This window comes from Achroia grisella, unplaced genomic scaffold (genome assembly GCF_030625045.1).
Source record: "Achroia grisella isolate CSIRO2021 unplaced genomic scaffold, CSIRO_AGI_Agris_v1 utg5201, whole genome shotgun sequence".
In the NCBI taxonomy this organism is placed as follows: Eukaryota; Metazoa; Arthropoda; class Insecta; order Lepidoptera; family Pyralidae; genus Achroia; species Achroia grisella.
The window spans coordinates 688,519-710,719 of record NW_026712911.1 but is presented as its reverse complement, the minus strand read 5'-3'; the positions used below and the strand labels follow the sequence as shown (position 1 = coordinate 710,719).

The following is a 22,201-nucleotide window of genomic DNA, read 5'->3' as shown; positions in this document are numbered from 1 at the left end:
AAACATTTTATAAACATTTACATTCATACTCATGTATATATATATAGGATAAATGTGTGATCACATTCATCAATGAATACTACACAGAAAACGATGACGACGTGACACGACTAACTTAATCGTACAAAATTACGATTTTATTCTCTAGAAACTAGCCTAAAAATATGTTAAAATTTTCTTTCATTCCATTCATGGCCCATCTATCACGTCTCTTCTCTCCCAAAGTCTTTCCTCCTTTACTCAAATACTGTCTAAATTGCATAAGCGATATACTGCATTTGTGTCTTGTTACTGTGTAATTATATTTATTACAATGCATTTCTGGTGAAATAGAGAGTAGAAAATAAATAATTATAATATTTTCTATGTATATTATATATGTTTAAAAAATACGATTTGTGTAATATCCATGAATACCTACAAACGTTAGTCTATCGTGAAGGAGTAGTTCGCGAGCATTGTCAAGTGAGGGACTGCGTGAAGCATGTGCATGACAATAACGTCGAAAATATTATTACGAATACTATAGCAATATTGTTTTCTATTCTTTAAATTGGAATAAGGGTCGATATTGAATACTTTTAAATTGTTTTATTTAAATAAACAGTACAGCATAGTTGCCATAAAAACGTTTATATAGAAGAGGAATTAAAAAAATATAGAAAATAAAATGTATTGCTATATATTATACAATACATTGAATGCAGGAGTGCTGAAAGTTCAAACTTTGCAGACGGGAGAACGCCTGGTGCGAGTGAAAAACTTTCTGTCCTGAACAATTTGTCAAGACTTTACACAAATCTGATTCATTTTCACTAAATGTATTTCGAAAATAAAACTTGTAGTGTTGTTACAATAAAAGTGTAGCATGAATTATTTAAATTACAAGTGATTTAAATAATTCATGCTACACATTAGTGTAAAACTAAAGAGAGCGATTACAGATAAACTGTACAGATTTAAGATAAAATAAATAAATAACCCTGAACAACTAACAAATCAACGCCATCTAGTCCCGCGGTTAGTAGAGTTTGTGTTATGGGTACTAGACAACTGATATAAATACTTAGAGATATATTTTTTGTAAATACATATATAACATGCGTAAACAATACTCAAATTGTTGTACAAACAATCATGAGTATGAAACAAATGTTTGGACTGTGCGAGGAATCGAACCCCCGGCCATCGGCAGTAAATCGGTGTATTAAACCGATGGAGGAGGCCGTTCATGTAGCTAATAAAAGATATTGAATTCCAACAATAACTAATATTTATATTATGGAATCGTCTCACCATACCACACGTGTTAAAGATTTTACACCATAGGAGCACAATATTTTGAATTTCCGGAGATTTTATGATTTCAAGTAGTTACATTTTAATTATAATATAATATAATATATGGTGCTGCTAATGTTATATTACCAAATGGCAATGTTTACCACTTACCATCAGGTACGTCAGTAACTTGTTTGCCATTCCAGTTACATAAAATAAAATACATACCAAAAAAATGTATACAGAAACTGAATGGAAGTAAACACTAACTATACCCCAAATTTGTAAATATCTAATTGAATAATATTGATATTTGTAAATTATGAATATTATTCAATTTCAAATAACACTCTCAGAAAGACATGCCATGTGTTAAGATACTTCAAGTATATTTTATATTACGTGAGATATATAGAAATATAGAAGATAATTCAATAGAAAGCTAAGTAGAAAAATGACTTAGTTTCCCAAAGAGCACAAGATACGAGAAACCGAACAATTTAATTACATTCACGGTTTCATTCACTCGTAACTTGTCTTTTTGCACAACTATCTAGATCTTCAGGATAACTTGGCGCAGAAAACTCTTGTAATTGCATTCTACGAAGTGCAATATAGATGTACGTAAAAGGGGTTGTGCTATGCTTGAATGTATTGGAACGATTATTCTCTATGCACTTGACAGTGAGCGGCGTGTGCTGGTCCGACGTCCAATTCCAGGATTCGAATCTAGCAGATACAAAAATTTGTGTCAATTTTTATCTACGACAAATCTAATTTGGCTATAGACTCATCGCCTGCCACGTTGTGATCAAATATTTATAGCGAAATGTGGGCACGTCGACTGTGCCATTATTTGCCATGGAACCATGTCATTAAAAGTTGGCAATGCTTCTGACTACCTCGGAGTTAATAGTCGTGAGGATATATTATTATGATTATTAGAATATGACATTACGGGAGGGGGAGGAAACTGTTAGTAATGCGGACTGATGAGTCTCATGACCCCATTGCTAGTAATGTACCATGTCATTAATTTCCACACTATTCCCCATGGAAACCATCATGCTAAATTACTGTTGAATTTATCACGATTTAACTGACCTGACCTCATGCTGATCATATCATCCTCCACTGGCTCCGCCAGTATAAACCGTTAGCGCAAGCGTTGGAACCATACTATTATCATCCATAAAAAAAATATTATGTATAAGTACTCGTATATACACGTTTATATTTAGAAATAACATCACATCGTTCAAATTGAATATTTGGCGCTGGTGTCGACTAGATTAAATATCACCACATTAAGGTCTATAAATTCCAGTTATTACTCCAATTCAAGGTTTGAAATGTGGTTTATTATCTACTAGGCCACAACAATTTCATAACTACTACTATACTATGTACTATTTAAATATCACTAATCGAATATCTATTAACAGACAGACTTACGAGTTTCAAGCTGTCAAGAGCAATTACTTATCTCTGCACTGTCTGTCTGTATCAGTATATTGTGTTGACTAACAGTGTGAGGCCGATTATATGTATATTTTTGGAGTGTATTTGTTGTAAATAATTTTCAAAATCATACTTCGATACTGGATTTCAGTGTAAAAAAAATTACTAGTTTGCATTCCGTTTTGATTTTTGGTGAGTGTTATTTTGTTGTGTGAAAGAAAGTTTTATTGGTCATCACGTATTATCATTATTTGTGTATTAAACATAACATTTAATATGTAAGTAATGTCAATTAATTTATCAAATTTAAAGCTAAACTAATTAACATGAAATGTTATGTTTACAGTAAATGTATACACAATAAGTTACAGACAGTGTGTACATAAGAAATCATGTACTGTCAAAATCAACGGACCTTAAGAATTTTGGATTTTGAACAAGATCGAATTTACATAACAGACAAAATAAACAAAAATGTGTTCACAAATAGATTGCTTTATATTTAAACTATAGGAGTAATAATGGAAATAAACACTATAACCAAACTTTGATAATTACTAATTTACTAATAAACATAAAACAAAGCATTTATATTGATCTGTCGTCGAGAAAAAACTAGTAAATATCTATCAATTGTGTTTCACAGTTGAACCACCAAGGAGAAGATACACTCAACGACAGTGTTATTTTCCATCACGACTCCCTATAGCTTCGCCTCGCTTTGTCCTCTGGGAAGCACAGATAGACAGTGTTGCCAACTATTAAGGTGTTCATCCACCAGTTACAGTAGTAAAGCCAAATGGCTTTAGCACTACAACCTGGTAAATGAATACCTTTAAAAATAACCTATCAACAAGTGTATAGACTAAATATTTGTAAATAGAGTAAATATCGACGAAAATTTAGGTTAGAATTTTATTAGATTCTACTACCCGTGTGAAGTCGTAGCGTCTCGCTAGTATATAATAAAATTTATGACTCAAATCGTAAGTTAAGGGCTATCAGAATCAGTACAATACGTGAACTGGTGAATTACACAAAAATTGCGTCAGGTGATATATTTGGATGATAAATTAGGATGCTTGGAAAACAAAGAAAATTAAAAACATTTCATTTGATAAAACTTAGTTACTACTTAATTTTAATAGATAGTTTTTAGAATGGTTATTAACTATAGCATTAAATGCAGCAATGACTGGATTATTTTTAACGTCTTTTTTCTAATATATTTTACATTTAAAATAAGTATTTTTTCATATTAGATTGTTCAAAGACTGCTGGTTATTTGTGTGCTTTATGAGGTCAAGGATTTGGTCTTGCTCAAAAATTGTTGGCAACACTACAGATAGGACGAGTCGTCGTGGGAATCGAATCAATTTGTCGCAGCAACATTGCTGTTTCGATCTCCTACGACTATGTAAAGTACAAATTCTTATCTGAAAACACACTTTGTAATGATTGGATAGCGAGTTTAAACAGAGAGAACGTATCAAGTGACCTTTCGACCTTTTATTATCGTCCAACACCAATATAATGGATATATCTGTAGTAAACTAAAAGAGATTGGTTTTAATTTAAAAATATATTTTTTATAACATAACTTATATTTGTACATCACGTCTTTATTTTTTATATAAACTACTAAATTACTGCACTTGCAACACTGTAGCTAGAAGCAGGTATACATATAATTTCTATATTATACTCAAACTATATAAACATAGAGACATTCAAGTAACAAATACAACTTTTAGCTTTATTTAAAAGACGAACAAGCATTGACTCGCTATGTTTTAAATCTACCTTAACACTCAGCATAACACTACTAATTATGTAATATAACTTTGAGCTTGCATGTCCCATTTATTAAGTTTATGAGTCATTTACATGATTTTATTTTTGAATAAGCATTTTAAATAATTATAAAGTATGGGAACATCAAGCGATAGCAAATGGAACAAATATGAGGCTGGCAGGCAACTCACGCCCCAGGCTCGGTGCACTTGCCAAATGTGATATCGGATAGCGCCAGAACACCCAGAACATTGTAACAAATTTATAACCACCCTATTAGCACTAAATCTAAACATTAACCCAATTCCCGTAACCGATCTTCAAATACTTGGCCGAAATGTTGGTCACGAGAGCAAATTATTTGGAAAATTGCGCATGCTTAGCCAATCGTCAAGTTAATAGAGACATTATGGGGTAGTATTAGCTGTGAGGATGGTTGCACGCTGTAAAACAGATTTTTACTACGTATATTAAGCGTTTATACACATTACTCACCTACACTATGGAAATAATATAAGTATAACATACACTATGGTATGTAAATAATAAAGAAATAAGTAGTTCCGGTTCAAGTATACCCAAGTAGCTTTTGATTTAGTACCCATTATAAAACATAAATCGTTTTTAAAGTAATTTAAAAATAAAACATTAATATACATGTAAATATTAAACATACTATTTGTAAATTACACTACTAAAGGTAATAGAGGCAAAATTTCGCGGAAGTAAAAGTTAATAACTAAGTAGACCCAGCGGTACAAACCATTTCAGTACTACGTAGTAGTATAAAAATTGTTAAATGTTTTATTTTTTGTGTGAAGTTAGTAAATTCAAGCTTTACAAGCGATCTCACGAGTAAAATGTATTTTTTTCGCTAAATTAACAGCTAAATTAATGTTGGCATAGTATAAGTACTACGCCAACATTAATTTAGCTGTTGATATTGCCCCAAAATGTAAAACATCTAAATTTAATAATGTTTTGGATTTATATTACCTTTATACGTATTATTTAAAAAAGTAAGCTACCTATTTTATTCCATGTTAGATCCTATTAACCATTAATAACTATTCCTTAGTATATTCCCTAACTATACATATTTTTTCTCGAAATAGATACGTACAAACGAAAATGAATCAAACATACATTATGATTACATTGACATGCGCATATCGCGTTTTTCACGCTCTTAACGCACGCGTAATAGTGTGTGTCTAAACACGCGCAAACGTACTTCAAATTTAAAAAAAATACTACTACTACTTTATAAGAATTTCTTCATAGTTTTTTTTTTCATATATATAATTTGGTATTACCTAAATTTGGTCATATTGTATATTTATTTGGCAGTATAGTGAAACAACATGTATGAAAATAAGCTGATAGTTCCTGCTCCAAAAATCAAGGATCGTCAGTTCTCTAAACCATTGCTTTGCGGACCTGGACCATCTGATATCTGGCCGTCTGTCAACGAGGCTCTCACGAAACCGATTCTATCTCCATTTTGTGATGAACTATTTAATGTAAGTAATGTATATGTTTAAAGGTAGTTACCTAAATACGTTGAATAAAAGACTGTATGACGACGTATAACAAATAACTTTTTCTTTTCAATATCGATGAAGCAACTATAGCAACAAAACATAAATTGTATTCAAGAGAAGAAACACTCGAAAGAAATCACTGTATACGCATAACAATGGGATGGTAAAGGATTGTTATGACGACGTAGTAAATTAAATAAATAAATATCACAATAAGTAAAAAAGGCAATATCTAACACACAATATATGCAATCGAATTTTATACCTTATTTTTGATGTTTATAATTAATACATTGGAGAAATGCCTACAATACATTGTAATACAATAATAGTCTTTTAATTTTTAGGTGATGGATGATATCCGTGCTGGTTTACAATATGCTTTCCAGACTAAAAGCAAATTAGTACTTGCCATGAGTGGCTCTGGACACTCAGGAATGGAAGCAGTTATTAGCAATTTAGTTGGCCCTAAACAGAAGCTTCTCATATGTGCCAGGGGTATATGGGACGATAGAGCATTGGATATGGCCACAAGATACGGTATTTAATTATTACAGTATTTAGTAACGTCTGAGAACAAAATTTCAATAACATTCACCGCTATTATCAATTTTAATAGTTATGATATACGACATTTAAATGCAAAATGAATTTGTTTGTTTCGTCTTAACGTCTTAGCTAATTGTTATGAAATTTATCATATATGTAAATAGCATTAGACACTGATAACAGTAATATGCTACTTTAATCTCCTTCAATCATGTCTCGAAATCGCTTACAAAAGCTGGTATAACATAAATTTAATTTTGCTATTTTTGCCACAGGTATCAACGCAATAGTACATCGTATACCATTTAATACCACTTTTAGTTTTGCCGTAATTGAGGGTCTGCTGAAGAGAATACGTCCAAAAGCATTATTTATCACTCATGGTGATTCATCTACAGGTTCTGTACAGAAAATAGAGGGTCTCGGTACATTATGTCACAAGTTAGTAAATGGCATTAAAAACTATTACTGTTACGAGTTAATACAAAATAGGTTTAATACAATTATATAAAAATCACATGGAACTTGTATGAATAATCCAAACAGCTAATATAAATGCTAAATGAGAGAGTGTGTATATTTTATTCATCATGGTTACTTTTTATCTTAGTTAATTATGTTAATTTTTATAATATGTCATCGTTGCCGTTATACCTATCAGCCATAATGGCTGACATCCTCACCTTTAACATATCATATCTTCATACACAATCCATATATCTTTTCTGCAGTCATCCTCTCCCTTTACATCCATCCTTTCTTTAAATCGAGATGATGCATGACGTAATATTTTTATTGTATCGTCGTTATTCTGATGATTTTTTTTAGATATGGTGCACTCTTATTGGTGGACACAGTAGTTTCTTTGTCAGCGGAGCCTTTCCTAATGGACGAATGGGGTGTCGATGGAGTATACTCCTCGACCCAAAAAGTACTCAGTGGACCGGCGGGTATTTCGCCTGTTGCATTCAGTGAGCGAGCCCAGTGAGTTACAATATTGTATTACTAATGGACCGCCCTGGCTTTGTCCGTGTGCTCATAACTTAATGGGTTTTGTACATAATACATTAATGTAATATACATCTTGATATGGGATGATTAAGATTGTAGGATAATGTACAATTCAAACAGTGATGCACCAAAAAGTAAAAAAAATGCAAATGAACCCCGAAATTTTATATTATATCGTTTATATTACGACCTTTCAGGAATATAACTTAAGACAGGAAACCTCTCAATTGCGACTCTCTTATAATATAAGGTTTTATGATATGTGACCTGTATCAATATACATAAATACACCTAACAAACTTATTCAATTAATGTTCTAGACAATAGTATCTAGAAAAAGTAATTACAATGTTATAATGAATGAGAATTGCTGGTTACAACTCTCAGAAAAACTGTTGATCCAGAAAAAGTTTAAACCTTAAGAGATTAAACGAGTTTAAGATTTATATTTCATCCCTTTCAGAGAAGTCATTAAAAAGAGGAACTTTAAACCACCGTTTTACTTCGACATTGAATTGTTAGCTGCACAATGGAACTGCTTTGGAAACACAAGAAAGTATGTAGTCGCATTTTTATCACAAGAAATTGCTTTTTCAGTAGAAAAATATTAAGAAAACTTATTTCTATACTTAGATTTTCAATTTATTTTCATTTTGTATTTCGTGCGTAATCAGTAATGTATAATTGTATAACTGGCATTATATTTTAGTTACTCTTTTTGTTCTGTAAATATTAACATTCTAAAAATAATGCACCCTGAAAAAGTATGTAACACATGAGATACAATATAATTCTATACTAGTTCAATTGGCATGTGTATCCACTATATGTTAAAATGTATTTTCACAGTACTGTAACATAACCGAAAATACAAATAAAATTATTTACTTATTGAAAAATTTTTCTATTGCGTAGTTAATTTTTACGTTTGGCCAAACCTATTTTTGATATGATTCGACAATTTAAAAATAATATCGTGCAAAATTAAAAACTGTATTTGTTTATTATACCTAATTAGTATACGTACGGTAATTTTACTGCAATATATCATCCTTTAAACTGATTGCTATACACAGTACAAATCAAATCAAAATATGTTTATTCATGTAGGTCAGTCTTACATACTCTCATGGTATATCAAATCTACCGTCTACCGTCATAGCAATTCATCTTATATATAGCTAAATGTTATTATGCATTATATAATGATATAGCTAATACAGCTTGAATATTTCAACAGATATCATCACACACTATCACCACCACTGCTATGGGCACTTCGAACCTGCCTAAAGGAGCTAATCAAGGAGACTCTACCCGAAGCGTGGGCTCGCCATTCCAGAACCACAGCACATTTCCAGAAACGTATTCAAGAATTATCTCTGGAACTTCTAATCCCTAAACCTGAAGACCGGCTGGTAACTGTGACGACTGTGGTCCTGCCAAAAGGTTACGACTATATAGAGTTTGTAAAGTATATGATAAAAAAGTGAGTATGCATTTTTTCATACATACAAGATACATGTAATCATAACATGTCTAAACTAGAACTAGAACCATTATGCTCACAAAATGTAGGATATAAAACACCTTTTATGACTGGCTGACTATTTTTTTCTGGCTTTATATTAAAACCAGCTATGTAATACAATTTTATTTATACCACTCTTATATTAAGAAAATTTCCCATAATTAATGTAAATTTTCTATATAATATTACACAATGAAACATCATTGTATAATATCAGAAGTTTACTGGCATTGGTAAAGTTATATAATATTAAATAACTTGGTTTTATTAAAATTGCTTACTCAAATAAATAATATTTTCAATATGTTTATTTATTTGCAGTCATAACATCCTGATTTTTCCTGGACTGGGACCCACAGTGGGCAAGGCACTTCGCGTCGGTATCATGGGTGTCAATTCAACTATACAGGTCGCAGATGCTGTAGCAGACGCAATAGCGGATACGTTGATAGCTCTTAAAAAATCTTCTCTTTGAACTTTAAACCTTCTATACCATATTGCAATGTCGTGGTTGAACCACTGTTTGTAAAACTGAATTATTATTATTAAAATGTATTGTTGTAATAAAATACCTAATAAATCTTTCTCTTAAAAAAAAATATTGTCATTTCCTTCCCAAACCTTTTGTCAACCAAAACAGCTTGAAAACAAACTGCGACATAAGCTGGCTGCATAAAAGGTGAGACAGATGTACCCACGAAGTTGACTTTGTACAAAATCCACCTAAGTAAAATCCCAAATAACCTCAAAAAGTCAAAAGGATGATGATAACACTTCATGTAGTTATATTCTGTATTACCTGAAACTACATTCCTCTTTATTTTTACATACTACAAGGAATTACACTTATGTAATGGTATAATACTCATAAACCGCAATCAGAAATTATATATATACATCTGTGCCAAAACAACTCTTTTGTTTGCACATATTAATCAGGTATTAACGTTGTTTGTGTGAAGATATTAAAACTTCTTTGTATTTTCCATCTCTGCTGCATTGCGCAAGGTTTTTCTCTTTTTACACTACTTTTTTACTCTATACATATCTGTAGTCAGAATTTACAAATTCAAATAATACAACACAATAACTTCAATTCTTTTTCTATTACAATACGATTGAAGCTCTCTAAATACTGCTTATATGTAATGGCAAACAAGCTGACTGGCCACTTAATGGTAAGTGGTGTGTTACCACTCGTCTATAATACTACATAAGCAGTACTACATACAGATGTCACATTATCGTGTGACCCTCATGATACCTCACATAGATCATAATTTCAGATAACTAAGATGTTATGCCTCTTTTGCAGTAATTACCTAGTCCGACCCTATAATAAATAGCAACTACCGAAACAGCTTACAAACCGCATTCGTGGTTATCTCGGCTGCTTGCTGAAATGAGAACTGCACTAGTTGAGTTAAACACTTTTTACAGTCTACCTCTTGTGTGCTCTACGTCTATTCTTAAATTTCAAAACTGGTAGGCTCACCTTTCGTCCGAAAGAGACACTGTTTATTATGTGTCATTTAAGTAGGTTTTGATAGTAAGCAGACTATCAAAACGTACCTAAATGACAATAATAATAAATAATGTCGTATTGTTTACATGTACAAATTTAATATCACCCAGATATCGCATAGGAAGCCTTGTCACTCTTATTAAGTGTTATATAGTCTCTATATAGAGAACAAGACTAATTACATACAAGTTAACAATTTTAAAGCGTACATACGAGTATATGTGCGTATATGTGAGTAGTTGTAACAAATTATTGTCAAACCGCGTTTCTGAATTAATATAAAACATAAATTATAGTTAATCCACCATCAATACCAGATCATATACCAGAACGCTTTACGGTGAGTCCTGATTTTATTCGATTACGAACTTACTTACCTTTTAGTGTATCCCAACATCTTGATTTTTATCAATCCTTCTTTAATTGAAAGGTATTATATAACCCCTTCTAATATTGCGATTTAACATTATTTGGAACTAATATTAAATTTACACTTAAATAATATATTATAATGACTTTTAGTATAATATATAAATGAAAAAATATATTATAAAACCATCTGACCTTTTATTATCATCCTACTCTTATTTAATAAATGTTTCTAGGTATATAACCAAATAATTTTATTACTAAACGTCGCAATATGTTTTATCTACCTACGGAACTACTTACTGCTCTCTTCAAGGTTACAAATAGATATGTATAAACAGAATGAATTTATAATGCTAGCCTCATGCGTTTCCATTTCTGTAGATTGAAATGGTGATGACATATCTTTGGCTTCACACTGCAACACAACTTGCTATGAAAGCGGCTTGGTAACAGAAATTGGTAAAACGGAACTACCTACGCAGGCTAGTTTGTACAATTCTTCCCCCTGGCAAAATAATTATAAGAAATATATAATTGAACATCTATTTGATATTTTCGCATCGATTTTTATATAATCTTACTTTAAACAGCAATAAAAGTAAAAGATGTACAAAGACAAGCTAACTATTCCGGCTCCGAAAATAGAGGATCGTCAGTACACGAAACCGTTGCTTTGTAGTCCGGGACCATGTGATATTTGGCCCTCTGTTGCTGAAGCTCTCACAAGACCAATTCTATCGCCATTTTACGATGAACTGTCTCAGGTATGCATAGGTTTATTTACTTTAAATTTAATACACTTAAAAGTTACTATTAAAAGAAATTGATTATCTGACCAATAGGACAGGTGATTATTCCGACAATTTTGACAATTTTCTACCATAGTCCACAATAAGAAGAAGAGGATATTTAAATATCCGATTAACTATGTCAAGTCAGCCTGCATGCCGGGCGCTCTAGATGTCATTCAAGTTACTTCCTGTTGAATTCATCATGAATTACCCTTTCATTCCCATGTTAGTATGTACTACTTGCGCCACCAGTGTTTACTCATACAGGCAGGTTACTACGGCCACCATTCTACATAATCTGATAGAAATCAATATTTGTAAGAAACGTCGGAATAATATTTTAATTTTTAGGTGATGTTTGATATCCGTGCTGGTTTACAATATTTGTTTCAAACCAAAAGTGAGCTGGTACTTGCTGTGATTGGTTCGGGAAATGCTGGAATGGAAACTATTATAAGCAATTTAATTGGCCCTAAAGAAAAACTACTGCTATGTAGCAGGGGTCAATGGGACGATCGAGCACTGGAGATGACTAAAAGATATGGTAAGTACGAGTATGTAATATTATGTTATCTGTGGTACGAGTATGTGGTATATATGCTGGTCTACTTTTAAATAAAAATTCCATTGATTTGATATTGAAATGTCCCGTTTTGCACCATTTGTGTTCTGAATTCCCCTTTCGGACTTATAGTATTTTTTAATTAATTACATATTACTTGGTATTTTAATGACAATACTTGCATGAATGACGTCGTTAATGACGTTTTAATTTGCTATTTATTGCGTTTTCACAGAACACGAATGGTACATAACTGATCCAATTAATTATTAAATAATATATCTACTGCTATATACTCGAATTTAATAAAAGATACGCGTGGGTACATTTTAATAAGATGTTACCTATACTTTAACATTTTACATATAATTTTCTTACTGGCAATATTATATAATAAATATTTTAATTATGGTTTTTAAATTTGCTTTTACAGGTATCGATACATTTGTACATCGAGTTCCATTTACTGCTACCTTTAGCTTTACTCTTATCGAGGACCTTCTGAAGAGAATACGACCTATGGCAGTATATATCACTCATGGCGATTCATCTACGGGTTCAGTGCAAAAAATCGAAGGGCTCGGAACACTGTGTCATAAGTTAGTAACTCATTTAGTATTTATAGATTATATCTGTAGAATGATAGGTGTTAATAAACATGAACTGCATTCGTTTGACTTGACTTCATCTTCAGTTGCATGTGTCGACTTTATGTAATTTACGACATGAAGTGTGATGACTGTGGAAAGCACTCAGCTTGAGCTGTTTAAACCGAATCTGCAGTCATCACAATCATCAAAGACTAGTTCAGTCTTTCCAGAACTTCGCTACTAATTAGCTTAATTAGCAAGCTGTATTCTGATTGTATTGTGTAGAGTGTTAGAAAGGTCAGTGAAATTACAAGGTGCAGAGGCATACTTACTTATTCTTCCGGAATCCGCGAAAACAGTCCGCATGCGATGTAACGCGGGCGTCGTAATTTATTATGTGTCCTGATGTATACAGATGACAATAGATGGATATAGATAACAAATACCATTTTCCATCAGATAGCCCATCAGCTTACACACAACTCCTATTTTATTACAAAATCTGTCATACCGTTAGCCATTTTTACAAAGTCATCGGATATGATTAAGACAGAGGTGTCTCAATCTTCTTTGCAATCAAGGTTCAAGGTTCTTTGCAAGCTTTTCGGTTGGAAAGTGCGATTTGAGAGTGAAATTACAGAATACGGAGCCATAACATCTTGCTCCTGCTGAAATAGCAATACGTGAGGGGTACAAATCATATCCGTGTCGCTTCATGTACATATATAAGCGACTGTTATCGCTTACCACCAGGTAGGCCATCAGCTTGTTTGCCATTGAGTTAAATGAAAAGCCTCTTCTCTAAAATCGTACATAATTAATTTATAGATATGGTGCTCTCCTATTAGTGGACACAGTGGTTTCTCTGGGCGGCGAACCGTTCTTCACAGATGAATGGGGCGTAGATGGAATTTGCACCTCTACTCAGAAAGGACTCAGTGGACCGGCGGGTATTTCACCTGTTGCATTCAGCGAGCGAGCCCAGTATGTTACAGTACTATTTTCTTATCCTACTTTTATGACCCTCAATACCACTTCAGCCAATAGCCATAAAAACAATTTTACAATACTTTCCGAGTCTGTTAGAAATTTAATAAATTTTACACAAATATACGGCGAACTACGGGTATGTACAAAACTTGACTTGTATTATCTATCTATATTGTATATTCTATAGATAAACTCTTATATATATATATATATATATATATCCAATTGGATTTTTTTTTATTTATATCTTATCTCTGTTTAATTCTTTTAATTTTTTAATATATTTCTATTAATTTACATATTTCCTTTTTTAAATTCTTCGTACCAATTAACAGTATGAGTTTAAAATATACCCTTATTCTAAATTATATCATTTAATATAATAATCTTCATCTGAATTAGAGTATTATAAATTATTGACATTTATTCTATATCTTCTTATATTTGAATCTTTGGTCTAGAAAAGATATAGAACCTGACAGAAGTTTACAATTAAATAGGTGTAAGATTTATATTTCATGCTTTTCAGAAAAGTTATTAAAAAGAGGAATTTTAAACCACCTTTTTCCTTCGACGTTGAATTATTGGCTGCACAATGGAACTGCTTTGAAGATACTACGTATGTATTTGTTTATTTTCTCCATATAATCGTAATAGTCTAAGACACGTCTGTCAAAGATATACCCTGTCTAAATATACTCTATTCTGGGCCGAAGATATTCTAAATCTAATTATTTGAAATCTACATATTATCTAACATCTAAACGTTGTCATTATCGAATAACAGAAGAGAATATATCTCTATTAAGGCGTATTGCTTACTATTATATATATATATATACTATGTCAAAATAATAAATATATTATTTTTTTATCTTTGTACCATAGATAATTATATTTCTTTTTGTAACTATAAAACATGCTGGCGAAGTACCTGATAGTAAATCACAACTGCCTATATACCTGAACACGATCATTAGGTAACGCCCTTGGTACTTTTCACGACTTGCCGTTGGCGGACTAAGGCAACCGCCACTTTTCAGATAATGCTACTTCAAAATTCAAACGTTCATTATACATATTTCACAGATATCACCATCACTCACTATCCTCATTATCACCACCATTGCTATGGGCACTTCGAAGCTGTTTAATGGAAATAATCAAGGAGACTCTGCCTAAGGTTTGGGCTCGCCACACTGAGACCACAGCATACTTCCATAAACGTATTCAAGGTCTTCCTCTAGAATTTCTAATCCCCAAACCTGAAGACCGACTGGTGACTGTGACGACTGTGGTTCTGCCAAAAGATTACGACCATGTAGAGTTTGTGAATTATATGAGAAATAAGTAAGTATCTAAATATTATACACTACATAATTATATCTATCAATAAGCCTTGAATATTTCATCGATGGTGATATATAGTGAACTGGGAAAAAAAGAATGTTATATATGTCACAACTGCTTGTAATCCTCGTAAAATGAATAAACCAAAAATATATTCAAAAATATAAAAATTAAATATAGTCAATATTCTCATCTGCTGTTAAAAGATTCCTACCATGGAATAGAATATTAACGAGTTTTTTTGCACAGATAACAAAATGTCGTCGAAATCCAGATTGTTATATGGATACGTAACAACAGTTATAAATGTACCTATTTACATGATGATATATTATTTTTAAACAAATACAAAACCCATATAATGACTAAAGAATATATTATGTTACAGGCACAACATCCTAATATCCCTCGGGGTGGGGCCTACAGTTGGCAAGGCACTCCGTATCGGCACCATGGGCTTTAACTCTACTAAACAAGTGGTGGATGCTATAGTCGATGCATTAGCAGACACACTGGGCGCTCTTAAAAAGTCTTCTCTATAAATTTTACATCTACTCTTAAGTGGTAATGATCCGTGATATGAAAAAATAGGTATTACAAACTAGCCACATATTATACAAAAGTTATTTAAAAAGATATGTTGAAACTGAAGAAATCTCTCTCGCTCAATAATTTTGACGTGAAATTAATTTCGTTTTATGTTGCCTAAATTTGTACTATAAAGTTTTTCTTGTTAATTAATATATAATTTATTATTTTAAGTACTGGTAATATTATAGAGTATAATTTTAGACATAGTAAATATTGGCGTACGTAGGAGTGTATCAAGATATTTGTCCTTACACGTGTATGATATACAAGTTAGTGCAGATAAATATAAATGAACTTCTTAGCATTCCATGGATTCACCTATCCATTTCAAGCCTCCTTTTAACCTATCAAATTCATTTACGGATGCCGGGTCCAACGTATAGTAAAGATGGAAACTCTGTGCAGTTTCCGGGACTTGTGACCCGGGTGTAGGTTTAAAATACAACCACTTATACCCTTACAACACAATACCCTTTGTCAAATTTCGTCCTCTCGAATTTTATGCATGTCCATTGAAATAGTATATGTATATATAATATATATTAATATACTGTATAACTATATAATGTGTACATATAATACTATAGTTTTAAGTTGAGCCTACGTTGTTTTTATAAAGTTAATTTGTCGTTTGTATGTGGCTACGTCAAGTCTTGCTGGCAAGTCTAGCTACTAAATGACTTATAGCTTCATGTACAATTTGAAATATTCTCATGGTGAGTAATCATCGTGAATTTGAAGACCTACACCCTATTGAAGAGAACCTTGCCTCTCACCAAGATATGCCCTGTTATTCTAATTGCATCACCACAAGTATAGCAAGATTTCAGATCAAATATTTTCCCCCATCTTACTAAATTACTTTGATCTAGGAGGATGATTTCGAAGGTTTATGTTAGGTTAATGTTGAATAAAGCAGGAGACCAATCATGATTTAACTATCTCGGTCTTTCATTTTCTTTCCGCACCCAACTCTGCTCCTGTACTCCTGTCATAAACTGTTTATGGAACTCAAGTGATTCTAGTTCAGTTGGGTTTTTGGTTTTTGGGAGTGAGATAACTGAGATATACCGGTATTTTCATTAAACATGGTCTTGCAATCTAAGGTATTTATAAAGTTGTTTTTATTATTAAAAATTTTTGTGATCCCTTAATAGAGTTGAGGGGTCAGCTGGATGCGCTAGTCAACGTCAATGTATATTTGATATTTGCATCAAATTTAACCAAAAGGAAAGACCAAGATATTCGTGACGTAAAGTAGTTATCGTAATCGTATATCTAAACTTTTTATAAATTATGTAAAGCTGAATTTGGTAATTCGTCTATCCAGACAGAGTAGGTTGTTAAGTATTACGTAATTTTAAAACAACATATTATTTTCTCAGGTGATTTATTTCATATTAGGACTGTTTCTGTTTACAAACTAATATTGACTGGATGTAATTTAACCAAACTATGTAATACCAGATGACACTAACTACATCAAAAAGTTACAATATGTTTTCTTTTCGAAAAAATGTATTTTTTAATAATCTTCCCTCGAGGCCGAAAAACGGGAGAATAACGCTTATAATTAACAAATAGAAAACAATGCAATACAAGCGATTTTATAGTATCCTTTATGGCCATTAGTTTGTTATTTGCAAGCCATAGGAGCCTACTTTGCTACTGTTAGATAATACAAAAATATTAAAAACGTGATAACTCTCGTATAATTGAATAATATTTTCGTTACGTAAAAAAACCAATAATATTCTTATAGCCGTTACAATACTTATACCTTCTCGAAATTTTGATGGACTAGAACCCACAACAACAAAATTTATTTCATAAAACTTTACAAATTTTTGGCAACGCGTATGAAAATATTCCAAAACCTTAATACATTTCTGTCCTTGTTAGATATTTTTTTTAATTTCGATTTTTTAATATATTGAAACTATAATGAGGTTTAAATAAACACGCATTATTAAATACGCAAGCTACAATGTACTCGTTACTATATTAAAGCAACAGCTTTATGATACTCAAATGAACTTAGAGTAATAGTATGAATTCCAACTGTCAGTAATTAGATAATTTGTTTAGAAGATTATACACGCCATATAGTATATATGGGATTTTCCTTATACTTCTATTGTGTTGTTTGACAATAAAATTGCTATTATTATAATGTCATACAAAATTCATCAATGCCATAGACCTGTCTGTAGCTTGCGTACAAATGCAGTTTGTGTGTACACACTTGTGTAAATAAAGTAAAGTATATACTCGTTTAATCAATAAGTAATAATTCTGGACAGACGTATAATCTATCTACATGGCATTCATTTCCATCACATCAAAACATTTGGACTAGCTTCCTTAATTACAAATATTAGTTAACCTAGTAATTAATAAAAACTAGTCACGTAACTGACATAATATAGTGCTTAACTAAATCGGTACAATCCATTATGTTAAGTTTATAAAATAGTATACAATGTTAAAATAATATTTATAAGAAATATTATATTTTATTTACATTTACGTTCTTGCCTGACATTTATAAACAATTTTCAGACCACTAAATAAATTTAAGTCCTAGGGCGTGCTTGTGTAATGCTATATATGTATTACATTACATGAGCATGCTTATATAAAGACAAATTCCTAATTAACCAAACGCTTGAGCAATCGATAAGCACTCGGGTTAAGCGTTCATCATTAGTATAACGCGCATTTTATGCTTTAAATAAAAAAATACTTAATAAATATTTAATTAGGTATATTTTGTGGTATAAAGTATTCTACTGCATATAATAACATGGGTAATCTACTTACACATTGACTCATTAAATAAGAATAGGTAATATCAGAATACAGGTTACACTATAATTTGTATGGTATTAAATTATAATTATACAAGACTAAAAGCAAATGCACAAATAAGGCGATCATATAATGCGAGTTTGTGATGATCAAACATGAGTACTCGAACGTAACATGATCCCTCATTGTTTACATTACAAACGTAAATAAATATGCACATAAGTAATATTAAAGTAATAATTTATATTTACAATAAGAAAATATGGCACATCTTTATCGACCGCGCTCGCACCTTTCCTGCCATAAACCGAGCAGTCGAGCCGTACGACTAACACTATCATCTCAGTATTGGGTGACATAATACAATGCGCCTACAAAATTTCGGGACATCTCATAAAACCAATTAAAATACCGGTGGGTAAATATAATAATCATAGTCGTTCAGTATTAAACAGTAAAGCTACTCCGCCGTCGGCCGACTCCGAGCCGTCACGCAGTCCGCCGCAAACCGTCTACCTCGTCGAACAAACGAAAGATGTCGCCTGCGACGAAACCGAAAAATCCACGACGAACCTTACACCCCTGTCGCCCCACGTGCCGCGATCTACTGCACAGCAGCGAGCACGCGCACACTCGACGCGTCGAGCGGTTTCATCGAAGCGCAACATCACAGGGCGCAGCCTTAACCTACACATTCGAATCGCACGAGTACATAAAAATATATCAGTCTATAGTCACTCACTTAGCCTACGAGCAGTCTGGGGTATAGACGGGGTCGGGCGCAGTAATACTGTGTCCGGGGTGCGGGCGCGGTCGCTCAGCTTGGCGGCGGAGGCGGCGGCGGGCGTGGGCGGCGCGGGCGTGCACACGCGCAGCAAGCGTCGCCGCGTCTACGCCGCGCGCACAAGGCGCGGTTGCAACGTTTACGTACGCATGTCACCTCGCCGTCCTGCATTAGAACAACTAGAATTAGTTACACTTACTGCACTTAATTAAATATATACTAGTACGACGAGGAGCAGATGATTAAACCAGACTGCAACATATGTGCTTTTCCGCCAAATTGAACAAATGTAATCCGAGTCTGCGAATGAGTGAGTTCTGCGTTTAAAGAGAGGTTATATTTAATTATTTTGGGTATGAGGCATAACACGTTAGTTTTGACATCAAGAGCAGGATAGGCGTTACAATGTAAGATTTCGTGGTACTGATTCTTTACTTTACGGATAATTACTTTATTAGAATTACTATCAGCTCATTTACCATTCTAAATAGTAAAAATAAATTTCAATGTCGCGTATTGTTATGCCAATACAGATTAGCTAAAATCTACAATCGCGTAATATGATCATATTCTTACAATGAAACTGACTGACCTTGCAACGGCAAGTGACACATCTCTGTTCACCATGCGAATGTATTGATGGATGTACTTCTACGCCATTCATCAAAGGCCCATCGGGGAATTTGCAACCTCCTTCGGCAAGGATCTCTTCTGCGGTCCGTGGGGCAGCTTGATCCTTTGGTGTTAAGTCCTCCGGTTTTTTCGTTTTTACCTATAATTACAAATAATTTTTGATATTGGGTAATATTAGAAAGGTGTGGTTTCACAGCAGTTCATGGAAACTATTCTCTGATTTCTAAAGAATAGTTTCCATGAACGACTGTGACGTATACTACAAATTCGAAATAATCCACTAAACTGACATACAGTTTTTAATGCATAAGGCAGAAAACATACTCATATGTGTTGAATAGTGCTATATTCCTCAGTATTACAATCATGCATCATATATAGTGACTTGGGGGAGGGGGGAGGGAGGATTCATAGAAGTAGTAGTTCGTTCGTATTTCCCTTTCATAACATAACCGACCCAGCCTAATATTCCAATATTAATGTACTTTGTAAATAGTACTACAAAAGACCTGGAGTTCAAATATGGCCGACAAAAAAAAGAAACTGTGTTAATTTATATTTCTCAATAACTCTACAATGAAGTGAAGGAAACACTGATATCAAATAAAAAATTAATCCAAGACAGGGCGGTGGGCTCGTTCGCTGCCACGTTCGATTAGAGCGAAATATGGGCATGTTTACTGTTACATTAACCACATCAACAGATAACAATGTCTCTGACTGTCGCATCTGAACAACAGTAGCGACTTTAGTTTTTATATGCCTGTTAAAATTTTTTTTACCTCTGGGCAAACTCGGCAGCACGCCTTCTTATCGGGTCTATATGAGTCCTTCTCGGCGCATCTGAGCGGTGGACAATGCACTCTCGGACATCGCACTTGTCTCGTTGAATACTCACACGTGCACACAGCACATGTGTCGTAACCTTCGGGAAGTAAGTATGGGTGCCACGAGGAGCCGGGAGAATGGTACTGGCCAGCTAAATGGCATCCATGAGAATCGTTCCATACGGCTGTTGAAGAATCTGTAATAGCAAAGATTTCAAAGTGTCAACTTTGTAGGACACACAGAATATAAGTAGCCAGTTAAAAACGGCTGACGTATAAAATTACAGAATTATTCAGAAAACGCGTTAACAGTTGCAATACATAGAACTCTTTTCATTTCTTATAGACAACATAGGTGAACTCGAACTGAATATTTAAAATTTGAATTTTGTTGGAAATGTCTAAACACTAAATTAAAGATTTCCGAGTCTGAGATTAAATTTTCAAAATATTTTTATTGGTAAGAAAGGGTGTTTTTCCACAAAGTTAACCAATTTATCTACAATAGTAAGGAATAAATATTCATATGCAGTCAAAATAAATCACTGTTGAATAAAAGATAAATATAACTGATTTTGATTATAATCTTTATAAATTTCAAAAAACCAGGTAAACTTTCCAAAATTCCTTAACTTCTGAATGGCATCGCGTGGAATAATGCTATAATGTACAATAATGTACATGGTGCATGAAGCACGTATAGGCAACGGGTGCCACTTACGTCTGGGTGGAACGTTAGCATATTTACCAATCCAGTTATATAAAAATTAATACTCACTAGTGCAAATAGGACAGCACTGCCCTGGCGGCGTAATAGTGGGCACCGTGCAGTGTACTGGCGGGCATCTTATGGGATCACATCGTGATTCCCCGTATACGCAACCACAGATGGTGCAAGACTGTAATGTAATAAGTATGTATACATATACGTGTATGTATACACTTCATGAACAACATGGTAGAGAAAGATTATAATTCATTTATATAATTGTTGTTCATGATATCTATATAAAAAAGTATAGCTAAATTGACAACCAAATGTACATTTGAAATTGACTTGAAATATATAATTTTAAAATATATTTACAGATACTTTTCGACTAATTACATACAGAAGTTAAATTTAATTTCTTTTTGTAACGAATAAACTCAAAAACTACTTAACTGATTTTAAAATTTATTCCATTCACAGAATGCGATAGTA

General features: G+C 32.8%; 3 protein-coding genes across 5 annotated transcripts in view; 2 read left to right on the top strand and 1 right to left on the bottom strand.

Annotated features, from left to right (window-relative positions):
• Positions 1-2,565: 2,565 nt before the first annotated feature.
• LOC131847305 (alanine--glyoxylate aminotransferase-like) lies at positions 2,566-9,708 on the top strand. Of its 3 annotated transcripts, none has more exons than XM_059196849.1 (8): positions 2,566-2,593; positions 5,892-6,059; positions 6,428-6,620; positions 6,905-7,070; positions 7,458-7,613; positions 8,104-8,196; positions 8,881-9,129; positions 9,493-9,708. In XM_059196849.1, exons 2-8 carry the CDS (start codon positions 5,901-5,903, stop codon positions 9,644-9,646), a joined length of 1,170 nt encoding a protein of 389 aa, XP_059052832.1. In that variant the 5' UTR covers positions 2,566-2,593; positions 5,892-5,900; the 3' UTR covers positions 9,647-9,708. The 3 variants fall into 3 exon arrangements, with proteins under 3 accessions (XP_059052832.1, XP_059052831.1, XP_059052830.1); XM_059196848.1 differs by lacking the exon at positions 2,566-2,593 and adding an exon at positions 2,774-2,934; XM_059196847.1 differs by lacking the exon at positions 2,566-2,593 and adding an exon at positions 2,774-2,934 and having other exon boundaries at positions 5,887-6,059.
• A 1,965-nt stretch (positions 9,709-11,673) lies between these two features.
• LOC131847307 (alanine--glyoxylate aminotransferase-like) lies at positions 11,674-15,893 on the top strand. The gene is made up of 7 exons (XM_059196850.1): positions 11,674-11,832; positions 12,211-12,403; positions 12,855-13,020; positions 13,840-13,995; positions 14,531-14,620; positions 15,091-15,351; positions 15,740-15,893. The coding sequence occupies exons 1-7, from the start codon at positions 11,674-11,676 to the stop codon at positions 15,891-15,893; spliced, it is 1,179 nt and encodes a 392-aa protein (XP_059052833.1).
• A 1,422-nt stretch (positions 15,894-17,315) lies between these two features.
• LOC131847311 (dorsal-ventral patterning protein Sog) overlaps positions 17,316-22,201 on the bottom strand; it is a 92,975-nt gene continuing 88,089 nt past the window's right edge. Inside the window, exons 13-16 of the mRNA XM_059196857.1 lie at positions 21,776-21,896; positions 20,953-21,194; positions 20,130-20,309; positions 17,316-19,702 (exon numbers count right to left, since the gene is read on the bottom strand). Of these exons, the coding sequence (XP_059052840.1) occupies positions 19,571-19,702; positions 20,130-20,309; positions 20,953-21,194; positions 21,776-21,896 (675 nt within the window). The 3' untranslated portion in view covers positions 17,316-19,570. The remainder of the gene's footprint in view (positions 19,703-20,129; positions 20,310-20,952; positions 21,195-21,775; positions 21,897-22,201) is intronic.

Excerpts from the sequence above, each read along its gene's own strand:
- LOC131847305 (XM_059196849.1), top strand. The coding sequence starts at position 5,901 with ATGTATGAAAATAAGCTGATAGTTCCTGCTCCAAAAATCAAGGATCGT. Across the intron at positions 6,060-6,427 it reads TTTGTGATGAACTATTTAAT|GTGATGGATGATATCCGTGC; the intron begins GTAAGTAATGTA and ends TTTAATTTTTAG. Across the intron at positions 7,614-8,103 it reads GCATTCAGTGAGCGAGCCCA|AGAAGTCATTAAAAAGAGGA; the intron begins GTGAGTTACAAT and ends CATCCCTTTCAG.
- LOC131847307 (XM_059196850.1), top strand. The coding sequence starts at position 11,674 with ATGTACAAAGACAAGCTAACTATTCCGGCTCCGAAAATAGAGGATCGT. Across the intron at positions 11,833-12,210 it reads TTTACGATGAACTGTCTCAG|GTGATGTTTGATATCCGTGC; the intron begins GTATGCATAGGT and ends TTTAATTTTTAG. Across the intron at positions 15,352-15,739 it reads GTGAATTATATGAGAAATAA|GCACAACATCCTAATATCCC; the intron begins GTAAGTATCTAA and ends ATTATGTTACAG.